The sequence below is a fragment of the Leuciscus leuciscus genome, assembly GCF_965113295.1.
Source record: "Leuciscus leuciscus genome assembly, chromosome: 7".
Lineage (NCBI taxonomy): Eukaryota > Metazoa > Chordata > Actinopteri > Cypriniformes > Leuciscidae > Leuciscus > Leuciscus leuciscus.
The window spans coordinates 4,027,159-4,048,532 of NC_138731.1; the positions used below are offsets into that span (position 1 = coordinate 4,027,159).

Here is a 21,374-nt window from a genome sequence, read left to right on the forward strand (position 1 = left end):
AGGCTTATTACAACTGATATTATCAGCCTAAAAGTGTAAATGAACTACATAATTTTGTGAGCTTTAGAGACGTCAACTCAGTGTCATGAACTGCTCCGAGACACGAAGGTTAAGATCCAAGTGCAGCTTTTATTGAAGGGGTAATCCAAAGGCGTAATCCAAAGTACAGGCAAAAGGTCAAAACACAGGTAGGCAGTCCAAACAAACAAATAAAGAAACAAACTAACAAAACAGGCAGGGACCAGAGGCAAGAGAGTAATCCAGGGACCAGGGCGAGATATTCAAAAACCAGACAAGAAACCAGGGAAAATGCTCGGAAATGCAGACTAACAGTACAACAAGACTTCGCAGTGAGTGAATGAATGAACATGGTATAAATAGACAGACTAACAGGATGAGACAGGTGAATGCAATCAGTGAATGAGGTACAGGTGAATGTGATCAGTGATAAGTGATGAGTCCAGGCAGTGAGTTATGGGAACTGTAGTTTGTGAGTGAATAGGAGAGTCTTATGTGGAGTGCCCTCTGGTGGCTCTCAAGGGCACTCCAGCTGGTGATCGTTACACTCAGCAACAAGCATTTACATGTTGAACAGACCTAAAGAAGCTACTGTACATTAAGCTACTGATATGACTGGAGTCTTCATCTCATGAGAGATCACATCATTTATTTTAATCAGTTAACTTTTTTTGCTTTAGTAAACAAGTTCACTTTTAATAAGAACTTTTTAGGGGCAAAATGGTTAATCTGGGGGAAGTTATGAAACTGAGGGGTGGTTTAATTAATGCAAAAAATAATAATATTAATACAAAAATATTTGCATACAATAAAGTTTAAAATTGTAAATATTTTAAATAAAATGTTTGTTTACTGTATTTCACTCAGTTTAAAAAGATGTAATAACATTTATGATGTTTGTTCATATTTTCAGATTAAAAAAATCAATACTGTAAAGGCTGAAGATCATTAAAGGGCATTTCAAAAAGTTGCCATGTTTTAATGTGACCTTCATATAACAAAAAGACTTTGGTGGAGAAAAGTGGATGAAGCTGAAGAAACACCCATGTTCCACATTTCTTTCATCATCAGTTGAATGGACTGACATACTGAACTAGGAATAGAGATGGGCATAAATACATGGAAATGTATTTAAAATACAAATACAAAATACTGTGTGAAAATTTTTATTTAAATACAAATACATTGGCCATCCAGTGCAGGTACAGGTCACAGTGAATGAAGAAACTACATAGGCCTACTGACTTATCATTCCTAACCTCATCTCTGCCCTCTCTGTCTTTCTTTCTTTCTTTCTTTCTTTCTTTCTTTCTTTCTTTCTTTCTTTCTTTCTTTCTTTCTTTCTTTCTTTCTTTCTGGCAATTACAAATAAACTTATGCAAAATAGCAGCTCTTCATATAGGCTACTTATTTCTGGTTACAATGTAGTCTGTTACTTGTGGTGAACACTATTCATACTGAAAAAATTCATACTGTATGTAAAACTGTGGGAACCTTTTCTGCTATCTAGCAAAGAATATGGATGGGCGATATGACCAAAATCTAAATTTTACTTCAGAGTTACAATATCATGGTTTCACAATTCTCAATATCAGGTTTGATTCCACAGCATAAACTGAATTTCAAACTCTTTTGAGTGTTTTTCTTTCTTTTTTTTTTTCTTTCTTTTTTTTTGCAGGTAGTCCAAGGCTTTGTTTTTTAATGTAATTGTATGTTTATTCTATGTAAAGTTTATTTGTTTCTATAAGTTTATTAAAATTAGAAAGTGTATCTAAAATTTAAAATTATAATTAATTTAGATTCATTTGACACTATTTACCCCTTTTTGATTATTATCTTTTATGTACAATAAAACTAAAAGCTGAAGATGTTTGCGGTGTATCATTCATCAGTGTTTTTTTTTTTCACTCCAACGTTCCAGTAATTCCTGCCCACTAAAAGCTGCACGGATAAATTTGCTTACCCCACAAATAGGCCCATCTATGTAAACGATTTAGAAAAAGTTCCATCAATTCACAGTTTATATCATCACTATGATAGTGTCATATCACCCAGCCCTAACGTGCAGTGATGCTTTAAACACATTTGACAAGCTAGTTGATAAAAATCAACAACCAGTCAAGACTGATTGGCTTACGCTATTTTCCCACTTGTCTGTGCTCTTTTATTCTCTCATGTTAACTGAAGTGAATAATGCACTATTTAATTTTAATCAACAAGTAGAATTGATCATGACATTCTCACCTTATAAAAAAAAAAGAAAAGAAAAAAATGCTGACCCAATGCTGAGCTAGTGAATGTCTGAACTAGTTGATGCACAAAATCAATACCCTGATAAAGAGGTTGACTGGCAAAAAGTATTTTATGTATTTTGAGAATACGAAAATACTCATCTTAAATGTATTTAAATACAAATTACATTAGATTTTTTCCAAAGGCTTTAAAATACAAAATACAAAATAGTATTTTGTATTTCAAATACGTATTTTAAATACATGTATCTGAAATACTACCCATCCCTGACTAGGAAACACCTTTATGTATTTTTTAGCTAAACCTGCAGTTTCTCACAGATCCACTGAAAAACATCATTACATGGATAATCAGCCAATCCTGGCTCATAATTTACAGCACAATCTTCATAATTTCCGCCATTTGGCTCTCCAGACGCCCAGAGCCTGAAATTAAAGATCAGCATTTGCTTTCTGTGTGATATGATACTGACTGTGAGGATCATTTATTAGACAATAATCAGTTGAATTCAGTGATTTCTCACCCAGAGGTCGGTGTGCTGCCATCAACCCATTTCCATCTGCCCTCCACATCACGGTCAGTCAGACCAGTCCAGACGATAACATTAGCAGATATTTTCTTAACAAAACCCTGAGAAAGTGAAACAATAACACATTTAGTTATTAAAGAGAATTAACAATTTTCTTCCTATAAACTGTCATCCAGTCAGAAAATGAGTTTACTCACTTGTTCTTCTCTGTTGTTTATGATGATCAGATCGGCTCCTCTCTCTGTACAGTATCTTCTGCTCTCAGTCCAGCTCTTCTTCTCAGAGGAAATGAAGTAAAGACTGGATTTATAGTAAATCCATCCATCTGTAAACATAACCAGTTTAGGTTTAAGCACTTTATTCCCATCAACAAAACTTATTTTTAACCAGGTTAACCTAAATAAGGTGATTAGTAATGCACATAGCATGGGGGGGGGGGGGGGGGGGGGGGGGGGGGGGGTGTATTGTGATTGTCAAAACATTTTAGTAACTAAACTGAATTTTATTAGGTTTAGTGACAACATGTTTCAATGTTTACATGGTACAATTTCTGGTAAGCAATGTTTTTTTATTATTATTGCTTGACACAAATTTCACAATTTCAATTAAATTTAATTTAATATTGATTTAATATTGACTCATTTGGATAAATATTAGGTACACAAGATAGGCGTTAATTTTTCTCAAGAAAAAAAAAAAAATCTCACCTAATGCTGTAAACATACAGAGAGCCCTATCAGCTGGTTTTTTACCAGCTGGAACAATTTTAGTAAAAGTCAAATAAAATATGTGAAGTAAAAATTTAATAAATATGTAATATAGTACACATATTTAGCTAAATACTCTATAGCTCTTTTTTTCTAGCCAACTAACGTGCTATAGAAACTGATGTATATATAATGATCATTGGCTATAGCCCATATTATGGTCATTAAATGGCTTTCCTGAGGTAAATGTAATGTGACATAATTGTTCTCCAGCTGTTTTATTGACCCCTTTCCGTGGATGAAAAACACTGATTGATCTATATCATGTATTAGGAATATACATTTTGGTAAGTTGTACTGTATCTTTTAACAGTGTTCGTGTTTATTTACTATTAGCTAGTACTAGAGATGATCGGGTCACGTGCACTAGGGATCTGTCACGTCACATGTACAAGCGCCAAAACGGTATTTATTGTTTGAATTTCGTAATAAAATTGACAGAATCTGAGAGCTTAGTTTTTTTTTTTTATATCATAAGTAACTGCTCTGTCTAGTCTGTCGGTCTCCGTGTCCTCTTTGCTTCTCGATTTTTCTGTGCGTGAGAAAATGGATGTGTGGCGTGAGGGCGTGTGAGAAGTGTCAATCGCGTGAGTCTCGCGGTGAATGCGTGAGAGTTGGCTGCTCTGAATGCATCCTGTAAAAACGAAACAACCAAGTTTAGTTTTAAATATACTTTGTTTACCCTTTACACGAACTGACAGTTCATTTTTCTCCTTATTTAACTGGTCTCTGTGTTTAATCAGGTCAAGGTTACTTGATGATAATCCATCTCTCTCTTTTGTCAATTGCGTGTTCCTGGTAAGTAGCTCATCTCTCTCTACTGTGAGGCTGGAGATCTTGGTTTGTTGCTGGTGTGTCTCTTCAGTGAGGTTGGAGATCTTGGTTTGTTGCTGGTGTGTCTCTTCAGTGAGGTTGGAGATCTTGGTTAGTAGCTGGTGTGTCTCTTCAGTGTAGTTAGTGCTCTTTGTCTTGATGTGGACACACAGCACTATGACTGCAGTCAGCAGAAGAACACACAGCAGAGCCAAACACACCGGAGTTGCTCTGGAGCTTCTGTTCCTCACAGTATCACTTCCTGAACACCACAGATATGAAGATCAACGCTAATTGCTCGTATTACTCAAATATGTGAGTTATAATGAAATGAATCTCAGTACCTGTGTCTTGAGGTGTTTGGGAGTTCTTTGTTTCTGTCCTTACATCAGAACCGTTTATAGGATCCACATTAGCATAAATATTCATCTCTTCTTCATCTTCTCTGTCCATGCCATCTTTCCTGGGAATGTTCATATTGCCGTAAGACATATTCAGTCTGCTGAAGTAGATGTGAGATTATTAGAAGTTGTTTCTTCAAGTGGATTGCACTGATCTGAACTTCTGCTTTTGAGCTTTACTTTCAGCAGACACAACCACTGTGGTCAAGGTCATGTGATATCCAGATGGGGGGCTAAAAAAACCTCTTTGCTGACTATTGACAAAAACTTCTTCTTTTTTTTTCTCTGTAAAAACTATTTATTTGTACTTGTGCATTTATGTCTTGTGTTTAGATGAATGTATATGACATTGTCCATATACTTCATTAACATGGACAAAGCCTGTTATCATACTTAAGTTAATAGACCTGCACAGCTACTAGAACTCGTTTCATAGATAAGTCCATACTAGGGCTGTCAATCGATTAAAATGTTTAATCGCGATTAATCGCATGATTGTCATGAGTTAACTCGCGATTAATCACATTTAGTTACACATTTTTTTATTTGTTCTAAATGTACCTTCAATTAATACTTTTCAAGTTTGTAATACTCTAATCAACGTGGGCATGGATAAATATAGATGCTTTATGCAAATGTATGTTTATTATTGAAACCATAGTCAATATAGAGCAGAAGGACGAGACATGTTTCAAAGGTCATAGATGTTTTTCAAAGAACTTGTTCATGTCTATTAGACACATGTAGAAAGAACAAAAAAAATGCCAGGTTACCATTACTTCTCTTTCTTTGCACTGAGCAATTTACTAACACAAACATGTTTAGATTTTGCATGACAGGGCAGCTCTTCTGAAAATGCTAAATGTACATTTATTATTTATTATTACATTGTAGTTTGTCTCTCTCTGTGCCCATTTTGATGAAGCTAAATTCTTAATAAAACTGTTTTCATTGGTATATTTTACTGTTTCTGTTGTCAAACAACGGAATGAATTTGAAATGGTGACTGAAACGCGACCCATTAAGACATAACCAGCTCTCCCTTCCAAGATGTTAAGTTAATCTGCACAACAATTCTGATAATCGAGCCGTCGTCTGGTGAAATCAAATTCACATAAGATAAAGACAATATCTGTGCTCTGATTTCGGCTATACTTGTAAAATTAGTGAAGCAACATAATATCTGTGCTTTACTGAATTAAAGCGCTGCTCCTCCGCGCGAGACGCAGAGAGAGAGAGAGAGAGAGCGAGAGAGCGAGAGAGCGAGCGCGCGTGCTGAGAGAGCAGTACCGGTAGATTCTCAGAAACTAAATAAGGTTTGGGCGCTTTGTTGAAGGGAAAAAAATCGCTAAAAGGGTCTGCAATGTCGCTAAGTTGGCAACACTGTGTATCGCCATTTCTCCAACTAGAGGTTGGGCCACGGGTCAAACAGAAAATACGCGCTGCGTTAATCGCGCGTTAAAAAAATTAGTGCCGTTAATATGATTTTGCGTTAACGCGTTATTAACTATCTATCGGAACTATCGGAAAATGTTGGTGTTATTTTGTCACTTATTGGGAGCAGTATGCTAGCTGGAGCCGTTTACCTCCAGTCTTTGTGCTAAGCTAGGCTAGCGGTGGGTGCGTCAGACAGAGTTACGGCACGCATGGAGATGAGAAGGGTATGTGGACTTATCTAACTCTGGGGGATACGGTGAATAAGCTAAAGTCCCTAAAAGTCGGCGTGTTCCTTTAAGTTTGGGAGGAAGATTTGTGGTATTTTTAAATGAGGGAATAGCTGCAACACATAAAACGTGTCAGATGAGGCCCTACTGCCACATACATGCAAATTCACACACTCGCCAAAGAAGTAAAGTGTGAATGTTTTTTTAAATTGTGTTTTCTTCTAACATGTGATAGATGATGATAAGATAAGAAAAAAAACAGAGCTGCCAACTTAAACTGGCCTAAACAGGAACATTAAAATTCTGCATTAACCCTTAAAGACCTAGAACATTTTTGGGGCACATGACTCGCCAATTCTTTTCTTTGTTTTTCTAACCCATTATAGCAGTCAGCATCAAGTGCTATATATCATTTTAACCAGGAGAACTTGAAGTTTCAATCTAGCTAATTTAAATTTTGTCTTAGAATGGATTAATTTACCAGATTTAAGAAAAACAGCAGCAAATGTTTTTTTTGTACTTTTTTACTCAACTCAAAAAAAACTCCTGAAGTTTGGATTTGTTCCATTAGAAAGTTATACTTGGATATTCTAGATTTCCAGATTAAATTGTGTCTACATGTAACAATCCCCAAGCAAGTTATAGCAATTTATTACAATAGTATCTGCGATTTTCAGTGAAAAGCTGGTGTTTTTTGAAAAAGTTCAAGAAGTAAAGTAAATAGAAACATTGTTATATAATAATAGAATGTAACCAGGGCAAAAATAGCCTGTAGTCTTGCTTCCCGCCTCTAGAGGGCACTCTGGTGCACATGAGTAGTGCAGTAACGGAAAGAACAAGAAGTTTCGGTTTTGCCTTTTTATAGACCTTGACCTTCAGAGAACGCGTGAGCTGAGGCGCGTTAGAAATTAACAACACCAACTTATACCATTTGCTTATACGAAAGCGAAAAGGGGAAACCCCCAATTTGGTGTTCTGTTTGTTGAACGGTTGGAGCAGTGATTCATCGCACGGAATCTTTGTTTCTCCTGAGTGCCAGAGATTTCTGTGTGAAACGAGCATATACATTCCACAGTGACGGCGATTGAGCGTGAGTGTTTGTTTAATAGAAATGTAACATGTTATTTGAACTCATTATTACAGCTCATGTTATTATTGAGGAGAAATATAAACAATACTTCTGTTTCTGTGATAAAATAATGTCAGAGGGGAGAACGAAGAGACGTTAGTGCACGTGAGGTGACCGTTGCGCGGGCTTTCTAGTGCGGTGCATCGCGTCACAGAGTGAGTGTCATTTTATTTCATTATTTTATTGTAAATGCTTATATTCACTCAAAGAAAGTATCTGGCTAGCTCTGCACCGTTTGTAATGTCAAAGTTTATTGATAATCTGTAAGAGATGAGAATGAGTATAGTAATGTTAATTGTAGAGTGTTAAGTATGTTTATTTCTGTCTTACAAGTGTGTCAGTGGCTTACTGTATGATAATGTGTCTCTAATCATGTTTATGTTTTGTTCTTTATTCAGAAAACATAAAAAGCCACTACCGTTGTTTATTTAGGGTATAAGTGCTCACAAACCGTTTTGTGTATTCTGTTTTATTTTTGGGAATATACAATTATTTGCAAAAAGCTAAAAAGGGAAAATTAACACAAATTGAGTATTGTGAAAGAGAACTTACTGAGGAAAAATATGGAAGTGTAACTATTATCCTTTATTTTGGGTTGTATCTTTGTACATTTGTGGAACATTGTAATTCACACTGTACGTGGCGAGCTCTGTTTGAAAGTTTTTATGTTTGTTATTTTCCTATTGTAACTCGTTGTATACATTTTTGGTTATATTCCTGACCCCAAGCGGAAACTCCAGACATTAACGCTGCGTCTTTCTCATACGCAGTCGAAAATAAAGAACCCCTTTTTTTTAGATGTTTGGTTGTGTTTGAGTTTTATATAGTGTGCACATTTACACGGCCACAAGAACATTGAAGCAAAAGTGACTATATATACAGTACTGTGCAAAAGTCTTAGGCATGTTAATATCCGCCGCCGTCGACTGTAGACGCGCTAGAGTATAGGGTTAGACTCAGCCGCCGTCGACTGTAGACGCGCTAGAGTATAGCGGTTAGACTCAGCCGCCGTCGATGTGTAGACGCGCTAGAGTATAGGGTTAGACTCAGCCGCCGTCGATGTGTAGACGCGCTAGAGTATAGGGTTAGACTCAGCCGCCGTCGACTGTAGACGTGCTAGAGTATAGGGTTAGACTCAGCCGCCGTCGATGTGTAGACGCGCTAGAGTATAGGGTTAGACTCAGCCGCCGTCGATGTGTAGACGCGCTAGAGTATAGCGATTAGACTCAGCCGCCGTCGATGTGTAGACGCGCTAGAGTATAGGGTTAGACTCAGCCGCCGTCGACTGTAGACGTGCTAGAGTATAGGGTTAGACTCAGCCGCCGTCGATGTGTAGACGCGCTAGAGTATAGGGTTAGACTCAGCCGCCGTCGATGTGTAGACGCGCTAGAGTATAGCGATTAGACTCAGCCGCCGTCGATGTGTAGACGCGCTAGAGTATAGGGTTAGACTCAGCCGCCGTCGATGTGTAGACGCGCTAGAGTATAGGGTTAGACTCAGCCGCCGTCGACTGTAGACGCGCTAGAGTATAGCGGTTAGACTCAGCCGCCGTCGATGTGTAGACGCGCTAGAGTATAGGGTTAGACTCAGCCGTCGTCGACGTGTAGACGCACTAGAGTATAGGGTTAGACTCAGCCGTCGTCGACTGTAGAGTAGGGTTAGACTCAGCCGTCGTCGATGTGTAGACGCGCTAGAGTATAGGGTTAGACTCAGCCGCCGTCGACTGTAGACGCGCTAGAGTATAGGGTTAGACTCAGCCGCCGTCGACTGTAGACGCGCTAGAGTATAGGGTTAGACTCAGCCGCCGTCGACTGTAGAGTAGGGTTAGACTCAGACTTAAAGTATTAAGGTAGGTAGGATGACAGACTTCACATTTTTCCTTTAAAATGCTTCTAAATTAATTAAAAGGTTTAACTGGTAATCAGATTTGAGGAATCTTAAATCTTAAATTGAAGATTTAAGGATTAAATTTTTTTTTTTTTTTTTTTTTTTTTACCTTTGCTAATAAGGGCAATGATTATGGTTAAATTCAATCAAATTAGTATATGTTGAGTATTTTATTTGTTGTGTTTGAGAGTGCGCACAGAAAGCTGTTAATTAAACTATTTGTTCTTGCAATAAATAGCAACTAGTCATGCTGGAAACCAGATTCGGGAGGGAAAATACCCAGAGATGCTGTAGTAATGAAACTTGCTTTTTGTTTGAATAAGACTTTAATTCTGATTGAATATAAAAAAAGATAAAGAGAGAAATGTTGAAATGTTGAAACAAGATCAATAGATAATAAAACAAAATCTGAAATTTAAAAATGATAAATCATAATAATAGGAATATGCATTCTGAGATAATTAGGACATTTTGAGTCAGGAAGAAACTAGACTTTGATTTATTTATGTATATGAGAGATATAAAACCGAGCAATAGGTGCTCTTAAAGATGAATAAATGGTATATTATATTACATATACTGCACGTGTTTAAATATTATACTTTCTTTCTGAAGGTGTCTAGAATTTGTATCCCGTTATCCCTTGTGGGAGACAGTGTGAAGAAAAAAAAACTGATCCATTGCAGAGATTCTAAATGCCCGTACACACCGGGACGAATATCGGCGCGCGTTATTCGCCAGCGTTTTTCAACGCGTTTTTTGTGTTCACACCCAAGCGTTTTTCGCTGACGATGAGCCGAGTGAACATGCAAATTCATTCCCTGACATTAGATGGCGCTTAATGTAAAACAGAAATACAATACCACTCCATAACAGTCTATACTCTGCAATACCACTCCATAACAGTCTATACTCTGCAATACCACTCCATAACAGTTCTCTTTTAACAAGATTTTTGTAGTCGCTGTCGCGTTTGTCATAGAGTTCTTTATTCCGACACCAACGAGACCAGCTCTACATTCATCTTGCCTTGCATCTTCCTTGTCATTTCTTCCCGGCAGTGTCTGTCTATGGGCAGTGTAGACGCTACTTGGCGTCTATCTTCTTCGCTGTTACGTATGTGTGCTCGGCAAGACCGTTTTGTGTTTGAGCGCCCCCAAGTTGTGTTTTACTGTAACTTCAGAAGCTCCAGACACGTGAGCAAAAGCGCCAATCTCATTGGTCGGATAGTTTTTGACGCGGCGCGTCAAACCAAAAAAACGAACCCGAGGCGTTTAAAAAAAAATTACGCTTTTACGCGTGGCGTTTTTCGCGTCGGTGTGCACACTCACATTGGCGCCCTTTGTTTAGTCACGAGGCGTTAAACGTCGGCGAATATCGCGTGCGAAATTCGTCCCGGTGTGTACGGGCCTTAAGAGTCAATGGTTTTAAGTTAACTAAGATAATTTTTGTGCATTGTGTATTGCTTGAGAATGAGTGTCAAGTTACTCTTTGGATTTCACACATCAGTTCTGCCTCTAACTTGAAAAAGGGCTTAGTCAACCACGGACACAGGAATCATCTAAAAAAATGGCTTTTACTTTATCTTCAATAAAGTTGTTACAATCTTGATTTGCAGTCTGTTGATTTCATTCATATCACAATAGATTGGAACAGATGAACTTTGTCTCCCAGCTTGACAAAGCTCTTAGTGCCTCTTTAACAAGTTTTCCAAGAAAGTCAAGTTGCACTTCATAGTTTTCATACTCACTGCTGTCAATAGCCATGCTTGCTACTCGATCACAGGTTTTCTCCGGTGCAGATATTGCACCAGTCAGTTCGTGCAATCCATATCTTGACCAGAGATTATTTCGAACAATTCTCTCAACTTCATTAAACTTCAAATCGCACTCACTTGCAGTCTTCTTAATGTCAGCTTCCTGCTGCACTCAGTGGCGGTTCTAGACCACAGTAAATGGGGGGGCCAGGCAGGGGCCACTTGTGCTTTTAGGGGGCACACCTTTAACATTCATCTTAACCTATTTTCAGTATTATTTCAAGTCATTTTTCACCATGTCATGCATGACTGCAATCTCTAGAAAAAGCTAATAAATTATATTAGCTAAGCTAATAAAACAATTTCAATTCAAATGAATGTTTCATTATGTTTAATTGTAGTGTGATATAATGATCAATAATAACACATTTTTAGCATCTAAGCACATCTAGGCACTTTTTTACACCTGGGGTGGGCGATATGGCAATAATATCATATCACGATTTTATTTATTTTTTCAGGAAAATCACGATTTTATCACGATTCTTTTTTCACGTTGGTTTTACTATTTTGCATGAGACTGAGCATTACAGCCAAACTAATGTCCCTATTCTAAAAGCAAAGCCTTATAGGTAACAAAATATAGGTAACAAAATATAAAATAAAAAAGAATGGCAGACATTTTGGCCAAAGTGGCGAAGATAAAAATCTTTGTCACTATTTTCTTTGTTATTAAAAATTAAGAACAGAGATACATATTACACATACACAACTTAATATACAAATGAAATAAACAGTGCTTTATTTTTTCAGCTATAGGTGTATTTAACAGTAGAATTGAAGAAAGTAATTAAATGAACAAATATGAAAATAAAACACAACAGACTTAAAGTTCTCAGTCAAGAGCAGTGAATGATTTCCTCTGTGTTTTGTTGTTTTATTAACATTAAAGGGATAGTTCTCCCCCAAAAAAGTCATAATTTACTCTTTTAAGTTGTTTTAAACCTGAATAAGTTTCTTTCTTCTGTTGAAAATAAACGTTATTTGAAAGAATGTGAGTAACCACAACAGTTGATGTACCCCTGTGACTTCCATAGTATATTTTTTTCCTACTATGTATGGAAGTCAATGGGGACCAGCAACTGTTTGGTTTTGGGTGAACTATCTCTTTAAGGACAAGCAGCAGCATGTTTATTATTAGGGCTACTGTCTCTGTAAGAACTGCACGCGACGCGTCTAATATACACGCATATGATAAGCAGATTTTAATTAATTGCTGCAGTGTAGCCTATAGATGAAGGCGCCGCAACTGATAAAATGCGCAGTTGTTTGGTGTGATTTTACGATTCCAAATTTAGGGGGGCCAGAGGGGGGGCCAAGCTTGGTGACACGGGGGCACTGGCCCCCCCCCAGAACCGCCACTGGCTCTTCATCTTTGCTCTCATCAGCCCTCCATATCAGCAATCATCGTTCGTCTCGAAAACCCTCCGTGTGACGAGTGAGAGCTTCTTGAACTCTTCCTTGAGCTCCTCTTCCATTAGCCTGTGAGCTTCTCTGCTAAGGAAGTTGACTTGTCTCGTGAAACTTATTTTTGCAGCAGTCCTTTCTTTTTTAAGCTGCTCAATTGGTTTCCCCACTGCTTCTTCAGCCATTTTCAATTTATCCACTTAACACTCCGACAGCAACAACACCCTTCCTGTCCTTCACCTTCTTGCTCCAATGACGCACCGTCTGAGCTTGGCCATTCTGCACTGCCCCAAATGAGAAGTCCACTGCTGTTATGCTGATCGTCAAACTGTGTTTACAAGCTGTGGCTGTCAGCTGTGTTATCAACTGTCAAGTTACTCTTTGGATTTCACACATCAATTCTGCCTCTAACTTGAAAAAGGGCTTAGTCAACCACGGACACAGGAATCATCTAAAAAAATGGCTTTTACTTTCTCTTCAATAAAGTTGTTCCAATCTTGATTTGCAGTCTGTTGATTTAATTCATATCACAATAGATTGGAACAGATGAACTTTGTTTGCAGTTAGATTAGTCTTGAAACATTCATTCCTTTTGTAGAAAAGCTCAAGCTCAAATTAGGTTGATAACCTTTAAAGAAGAAAGAAAAAATAATACAATTCCTAATTACAATCAGACACTTGACAATCTATGCATGCACAAGATGGCATTTATCTGAATATAAATTAATTGAGCATCAAACAGTCATCCTACCAGCAGCGTCTCGGGTTGATTAATCACTGATGCGCATCCAATTTCTGTTGTACTCTTTCACTCATAGGCTACCTCATAACTTCTTCCAGTCACAAAGTTTTTTCCTCAAAAGGAGACAAACTGGATAAAACTGCAGGACAAGCGCTCTCACTGACGATTGTTTCTTCTTCTTCTTCTTTGGTTGCTTAACGGCGGATGCGGACTAACTTAGCGCTCTACCACCACCCTCCAGATAAATTGTGCCTGATCATCACTATGGCTTACATCTTTGGAAATAATGTAACCTGCAAGCTACCAAAAAAAAAAAAAATAAAAAAAAAAAAATATTTTTTTAAATATTCTATCAATGAGTTGTCTAGCCTTAGACAAAATATTGACGATTGTTTCTGCCCGTGTTTGGCGTTTTATGTGCTCTAATTACAAGCGCACCTGATAGAGATCATGAGTTGAGTTCGGCTTTTTCCGACGGATAACGGATGACGTCATCTAGATCAGGGGTTTTCAAACTGGGGGCCGCCAGGGGGCGCCAGGGGGGCCGCAGCAAGTTGAAAAAAAAAAGCGGAAAAAAAGTAAAAAAACGGCAAAAAAAAAAAGTGTTAATATGAGTATTGTTATGAAATAACATTATAATAATTTGTTGCATAGCCTATCTGAACATTATACTTTTAATGCTAATCTTTTAGAGATGAACTGATTGATCGGCTGGTGACCAGAATTTGCCGATTTTCGGGCGATTTTCAGTCTGACATATGCCGATTCAAATGCACTCGGGCGCCGCATGATTAACATCGCTTAACATCAGCATCACACGTGCACACAGAACGCACATGTAGGAAACCTTGTGAATTACGGCCGTTTCAGACCGCGAGCGGCGCGTGAGTAGCGCAAATTTTTTTTCGGCGTGCATGTTCCGTGAGTGCGTTCACACTGCGAGCAGGAGCAGCGCGTGAGCGTCAAGCAGGAGCGTCGCGTGCCGTGAGCAGCGGAGGGTTTCGGCGCCGTCTATTTTTGCTGCGCTGCTCACGCTCAATTAAAGCGAAAGCACACTTTTGATGGACAAAATAAATATGATTTCACACAAAAAGTACCAAAAATGCACATAATTTGCATGTATAGTGTGTTTTAACAAGAACTGGAGTAGGCTATGTCAGAAAAGAAAATGAAGACTCAAAAATATTTATAGAAAATGTACCCATTTAAACTTGTTTTTATTAATCAGTTTGGGTAAAAGTGGTGTTTTATAAAAAATATATTTATAGAAAATAAATATTTGTGTGTGCTGTAAAGTGGTTAGAAAAAATGAAATCAGAATCGGCTAAAATCTGTATCTGCAAACTCAATGACAAATCGGAATCGGTCTTGAAAATTGTAATCGGTTCATCTCTATAATCTTTCTGATTGGCTGGTATCAAACACCATCACATAATCTGATGTTCACCTAGATGTTTTATTTATTTATTTCTACATTTGCCGCAGTATTGTCGATGGGTTCGATAACACATCCTGCAAAAGGGGGGCCTTGGCCAGAACCTAGTAGTATTTGGGGGGCCTTGTCATGGAAAAGTTTGGGAACCCCTGATCTAGATGACGACGCTCTTCGTGGCTTTCCGTAACACCTATGATAATCAGTTCGGCATACAAATCTCTTTTCTTCAGTCGTCCCCAATAATGCTTAAACTAAATGTGTTTAACTTCACAATGAGATTGGGTGACCAAATTTAAATATAAATTGTGATTTGAACGGGCACATAACAGACATCTTAGAGTCATTTTATTTTGGTTTCTTGTCAAAAAGAGAAAAGACAAAGAATTATTTTTGTTTACATTATACACAGTTTTCTTGCTTTTTCCTGCGTTTTGCAATGAAGAATGCTTGCTTTTTTCTGCAATGAAGTACTAAGCTTTTTAATAAAATGAAGAACTGCTGTGTGTTGACAACCAGAATAGACTTCTGATTTTTGCGGTTCTCTGAGTGTTCAAGATTTCAGACAGCTGCCTTGATAAGTGGAATGACTGCAGAGAGAGAAATTCTGAGAGGGGTCAACATGGGGAGACTGAGAGAGTGTAAAAGTGACATTTCACTTGAGACTTTTTCTAAAGACAATTTTACCATGCATTATGACATTTTGTGGCAGGGTGGATCAAAAGCCAGACCGAGGAGAGAGCCATCACAGCCTGATGATCCAATGCATCAGCCTGAAGTTCAACTGAATGACAATCCACACAGAAAGACAATAAGCCTTGTGGGCTAGGTGCTGCGTTTTCAATGATCACTACAGAGACCGTTTCAAATTTAGTTATTATTTAACTTGATTGTTTTTGATTATCCACTGGTTTCAGCAATTCTTCATATTTCTTCAACTAACACTTTGAACCTGCTTTCAGTAGATACCTGTAACAGCCCTACTGCAGGACGTTCAATAGCGGAAGTGAGAGAATGATTATGAATAGAAATGCAACAATATTGGTCACTCCATTTCATTTAAAGGTAATTTTCTAGATTCAATAAAAACAATGTTTCTAATTATAAACTTTTGAAATCACATGCTGTCATCACCAGGGGTACGAGATGGAAATGTTATTTTTTCTTTTTGTCCATGGATCCAAGATTGTGTGAAGATCTTCAAGTCTTCTTTTCAATTGCTTATGAGCAGCAACAAAAAGTTAGAAAATTGAAATTGTGCAAAGAATGACAAATTACTTTTGAGAAATTAAAACGGACTCTCTCAACTGCAACTGAAGGTGTATACGATTATTATTTTAAAGTGTTTAAATCTGTTTGATTTTGAAAAGTTAGGTTTACGTCCACTGTGTAAACTCAAACACATGGCGACTGCATCGGAAAATTGAAAATTGATATCCTAATGTTTAGACACTGTCGCAAGGGGAATGCCACAGTGTGTCTACGTTCAGTAGTTTCTGTCGTTGGCGAAGTTGTTACCGTTCAGATTTGGTGGTATTCCACACATAATAAATATATATGTTCCCCATTCAGTTCATAAACTGCTAAGGCACACAAAAGGTATGAATCTCTGACCAGAGAGGGGTGTGTGAAAGTGTGTGAAAGCGAGTGTGTGAAATATGGTGTTCTAAGACACTTTATGTTAATTATGTTAATCAAAACAGCTGTATCTAAATTGGGGTAAAATATACCCCATAAAATAACAACCATGGATGAATTTGGCTAACTATCCTGAGCTGGGTTATTATTGTGACAGAAAGAAACAGTGCCACACCTGCACAGCGTTTAACTTTGGGAAGGCAGAGAGCAAGCAAGCTTGCCCTGTCCACCCCACATTAACTTTTTCCTTTTGCAGGATGTCATGATGGATCCCAATGAACAGAATGTATTCCAAAATAATGTAATGGATTCCAAATGTATAAAATATTGTCTTGTTACTGTTTAACATGAAATTTCACAGGTCTCATCAAAAAAGGCCAGACAAGCAGATGAGTTAATACATGTGTCACTAACAAAAAATACTTAAGGTCTCCATTCACAGGTTGTTCTTGTGGTTCACTCCACAAACAAGGTCCAGTGGAGTGCGGTTGTGATCTGAGGAAAAATCTTGCAACTATCAGCAAGAGTGTGACACCTCCGTCCAAACCTCTCACCTTAAACTACACCAACCAGCCTGAGCAAACCCCACACGCCAACGGCAACGCGAAGCATAAAGTGGGGGATCCCAGGTGAAAAAGACGTAGTATTAAATGTATTAAAAATATACTTGAAATACAAATAGTATGTTTATAATACATTTGTATTACCAACATGCTTATTTGAAGTGCATTAAAAATACATCGAATTGCATTTTAATATATTTAAAAGTATACTAGAAGTACATTGGTAATAAATAAATGCTTAATTATACTTTAAATAAATATGCTAAACACAAGCATAATTTTTATATATTTCTAACAAATGCACTAGAAGTACTTTGGTAATAAATATATGCTTAATTACACTTTTAAGAAATATGCTAAACACAAGCATACTTTTAATATATTTCTAAAAAGTGCACAATAAGTACATTGGTAATAAATATATGCTTAGTTAAATTTTTAAGAAATATGCCAAACACAATCATACAATTTGTGTGAAGTTTTAGTGTATTAAAAGAAAACATACTTATGTTGCTCTTACTTAAAGTACATTTGTGTAACTTGTGTAAGAACATAGCAAAATTATTAAGCTTTTAGTGTGTTTAAAGTACTTTAAACACTTAGGCCTAGTGCAAATATATTTGTAATATTTATGATTTTAATATTTTAGATTTTTGTATAATGTACCAACTTCTAATGTATTATAAACATTTGTCAACTATTATTAAGCATTTCAATAAGCACTTAAAATTAAAGTTGTTCACTTTTACTTATTTGTAGGCTATTGTAAAGGGCTAGGCTGTTGTCCATTACATGTTTTTACTACTGAAATTCCCACAAGGATATCAACATCATATTATTTTAAATGCATCATAGATACATTTTCCAAAGACGTTTAAATGTTGTCCAAAAATATGTTGTACTTGTTTAAATTTGAAAAATATGAATAACACACGTGACTAATCCTGATTGGTTCCAGAGCCGTTGAACGGCTGTGATTGGGTCTTGTGATAATAATGAGCTCACACCTCACTCAGAACTTGCTGTGGGTTCCTTGAATGTGATTAGATTTCTAATAATTTAGATTAGAAATCTAAATTTAAACTGGAGCGATCGTGTTTCTTTAGAGGACTTGGAGGAAACCACGCGATTCATATGGATCCATCATAATGTTTTTTTGCGATTAACTTTTTCAAACGTGAACAGTTTTGGTGAATCGTTCATCAGAGGGATATAAGTTAAATAGAAAACGTTAGTTAAGTGTTGTTTTTATTTTTTCCCCATCTTCAAGTTTGCATGACGTGTGACATTTGGAACCTCATTATGTTTCTAGGTAAGATTTGTTTTACATTTACGTTTACTTTGCCAGTCGTATTTTTGACTCAGTGTAACAGCACGTCTTTTTCAGTTCAGCTACATTCAATTTGACCAATCAGAGCCAAGCTTTTCAAGTCGAAGTCGAATCAGACTCGAAGAGATGAAGATACTGCTATCAGAAAGTTTTAGTTGCTGTTTGCATAAATAAATAGCTCACTGTTTAGTTTTTTGCAACATTTTTGTTCCCAACATTTTTTTCTAGTTTCCTAGTCTAATTTGTGTTCATTCATGTAAAAATCTATTTAATTGGTTTTTGGGACAGCTGCAAGTCACTTGTCCTGGCTTACAATATTTTGCACTACTTCTAATTTCCTTAAATCTTTTTTAACAGAGGTGGAGAGTGTATGTGTTTCTGTACATCACTTTTTTTCTTTTTTTTTTTGCTCTCAAAGTCAAAGGAAGCTGACTAAAACATTAATGCTAAAAATAAAAATTAGCATTTGTTGTACATTATAATTATTATTCTTGTTGGCTGGGTATACTTTTTCAGTTAAACCGTTAAATTGCCCTTTTTTGCTGTGATACAGTGACATACCATGTAGACTTCACAGTTGTTCAAGAGATATTTTATTAACTCCTTTTCTGAATTACATTGACATTTTATATTGAATGTCTACTGTTAAAATATATGAACTAAGCATTACATGCCATGTTAAAGAATTCCATTTTTACCAGGTGAAAAAGACTTACTATTAAGTGTATTAAATATGTACTTAAGTATGTTTTTAGTACAAAACAAATGTACTTTAATGCATTTATAATACATTTTAGGGGTGTAAATCGGAGCCTACATGACGATTCGATACGATACCGATTTCTTAAGCCAACGATTCGATTATTTTCGATACTTCAGAATTCCCCGCGATACGATTCAATACTCGATTTTTACATGATATCTATTAAGTTTCAAATAAATCAACAAAAATAATATATAATTTGCCTTTTATTGAGTATACAGAATACAATTGCATGTCACAAAGAAATTGTTTTTCCACCTCCACAAATGAATGTTGTTCATTATGTCGCCTTGTTGAGGTATATTGTAGTTTTCCTTGCTTTACCCCGGTCTTAAAGTAAAAAAGATGACTGTGAAAAATAGTAGAATTAAATTAAATACATTTATGGTGAGATTACTACAATTTATTTAATTAAACTCATTTATGGTGAAATTACTACATTTTCATGTCAATCTGTGTTCATTTTGACCACAAAACATGCGCTGTCACTTTAAATCAGCGCGTGCAGCACAGCATAAATAGACTCGGTGTGGAAACGATCTCTGCACTGCTGTATACGCACCGCAACTGGAACGGATAAACGGACCGCAACCGCGTGCAGTGTGAAAGCTCTGACCTGTTAACATGGGTACTGAAAACAATACGCACCGCATACGCACTGCAAACGGAGTATGTGTGAAACGGGCGCAATCAGACAAACGGCAACATCTCTTACCACTGCTCCATCTGTTTTCCTGAAGCCAAAATACATCCACACCCATGACTTGACGCCGACTGGAGTGTGTAACATTTCACTGTCATTGCCAGCTCGCTCTGAAGGATCCATCGCTCTTGAAAGTCAGACTCAACAATGTGTGTGAACATAGATAGACTGTGAAACGTAAGTAACGCGTGTGAAGCGTGTGAAGTAGAAGACAATAATGAGGTTAGCGCCACCCGCAGCTTATAGGTTGTACGCATTTTTCGGAGCAGATCGCTGAAAATAGACAGGCGGCAAAATAAACACATGAATCGATACTCTTGCGGACGCATCGATGCATCGAATCGTCGGCTGTATAATCGATGCATCGATACGAATCGATTAATATTTACACCCTAATACATTTAACAGTACGTCTTTTTCACCTTGTACAACATAGGGAAATGTCAAAACATCATACTGTGTTGTAATAAAAAACGTCTAGGTTACGACCTCTGTTCCCTGAGAACAGGGAATGAGACACTGCATTGATGACGCCATGGGGAACACCCTCCATGTGAACCGGTGTTTGAAAAGCTGTACAATCACAGCAATAGAATTTGACTGGCGACAGCCTGTGACACGACTAGTGCGACTCCAAGCAGTGCCAGTTCCCTTTTGAAAGGGAACAGTAACTTTTTTAACAGAGGTTAATTTTGCTTTAATATAAAAATAAACTCCTCTTTTTCCCCTTTCACAGACACTGTGATCAAACAATTTCCAACATGTCTGAGGTGTGAGCACTGATTCGAAGGAAATGCAACAATGAGGCAAACTCAAAGACCAATCACTCCAATTCACTTGAAGGATGAAGATGGTTTGAGTTGTAACAGTACTGTAACTGTTTGCAGCTATTAATGACTGCACTTTATTGACTGTAGTTAGGTTTATTTATATGTATGTTAATGTTTTTTTTTTTTACAGTTTACATATGCTGCTGTACTGATATACACTGGGTGTAGTACATTAAAGTTTACTAGCTTTCAAAGTGTGTGTGTGTGTGTGTGTGTTTTATACAAATATTTTGTACTGTGTTTTATTGAATGATAATTTTTCCAGTGTATTTGTAATACATTAAAATATATTATTTTTAGGGCTGGGCAAGTTATTATCGCGTTAACGCATTTATTAATTAACGCCGACAATTTTTTTTAACGCACGTTAACGCAGTTTATTATTATTTTGAAAGTCCGTTGCTCACCGGCGTTTAGCGGGGATGCTCTGCCATGTGAATTCCCCCCTGTTGATGTCCTGATAACTATTTAGATTCAGGAAACTCACAAACAGCGAGGATCAGTACTCTCTTCCAATGATTTGTGCTGCACGTCGTTTACAAAAAGATCAAGACAATTCAACTTCGGCAGCGGGCGGGCGTGTGCGCACAACCGCGACAGTTTCACGGGAACGCACTCGCTTGTCGCTGCACCTTGTGCTCGACCACTTCTCCTCACTCTACCAAACGCGAATAGAGTGTCTGGCGCGA

General features: G+C 37.2%; 2 protein-coding genes and 2 long non-coding RNA genes across 5 annotated transcripts in view; 1 reads left to right on the plus strand and 3 right to left on the minus strand.

Annotated features, from left to right (window-relative positions):
- The window catches only part of LOC309503583, a 194,824-nt gene that overhangs the window by 83,379 nt on the left and 90,071 nt on the right, over nt 1-21,374 (minus strand). The gene's annotated exons all lie outside the window — the stretch shown is intronic.
- LOC309503453 (C-type lectin domain family 4 member M-like) overlaps nt 1,169-21,374 on the minus strand; it is an 87,454-nt gene continuing 67,248 nt past the window's right edge. For both annotated transcript variants that reach the window (XM_082176286.1, XM_082176285.1), the window contains one exon: nt 1,169-2,569. The gene's annotated coding sequence lies outside the window, so the exon portion shown is untranslated. The remainder of the gene's footprint in view (nt 2,570-21,374) is intronic.
- Nucleotides 1,658-4,925, minus strand: LOC309503447 (uncharacterized protein). The gene is made up of 5 exons (XM_082176279.1): nt 4,725-4,925; nt 4,250-4,642; nt 2,998-3,125; nt 2,795-2,901; nt 1,658-2,696 (listed from the first exon to the last, which is right to left on the minus strand). Exons 1-5 carry the CDS (start codon nt 4,870-4,872, stop codon nt 2,570-2,572), a joined length of 903 nt encoding a protein of 300 aa, XP_082032405.1. The 5' UTR covers nt 4,873-4,925; the 3' UTR covers nt 1,658-2,569.
- Nucleotides 10,155-21,374, plus strand: part of LOC309503530 — a 43,379-nt gene continuing 32,159 nt past the window's right edge. Inside the window, exon 1 of the long non-coding RNA XR_014207697.1 lies at nt 10,155-10,878. This is a non-coding gene — a long non-coding RNA (uncharacterized lncRNA). The remainder of the gene's footprint in view (nt 10,879-21,374) is intronic.

Coding starts and splice junctions, on each gene's coding strand:
- LOC309503447 (XM_082176279.1), bottom strand. CDS start 4,872: ATGTCTTACGGCAATATGAACATTCCCAGGAAAGATGGCATGGACAGA. Junction 4,643..4,724: donor CCAAACACCTCAAGACACAG/GTACTGAGATTC, acceptor TGTGGTGTTCAG/GAAGTGATACTGTGAGGAAC. Junction 2,902..2,997: donor TAAACAACAGAGAAGAACAA/GTGAGTAAACTC, acceptor TCACTTTCTCAG/GGTTTTGTTAAGAAAATATC.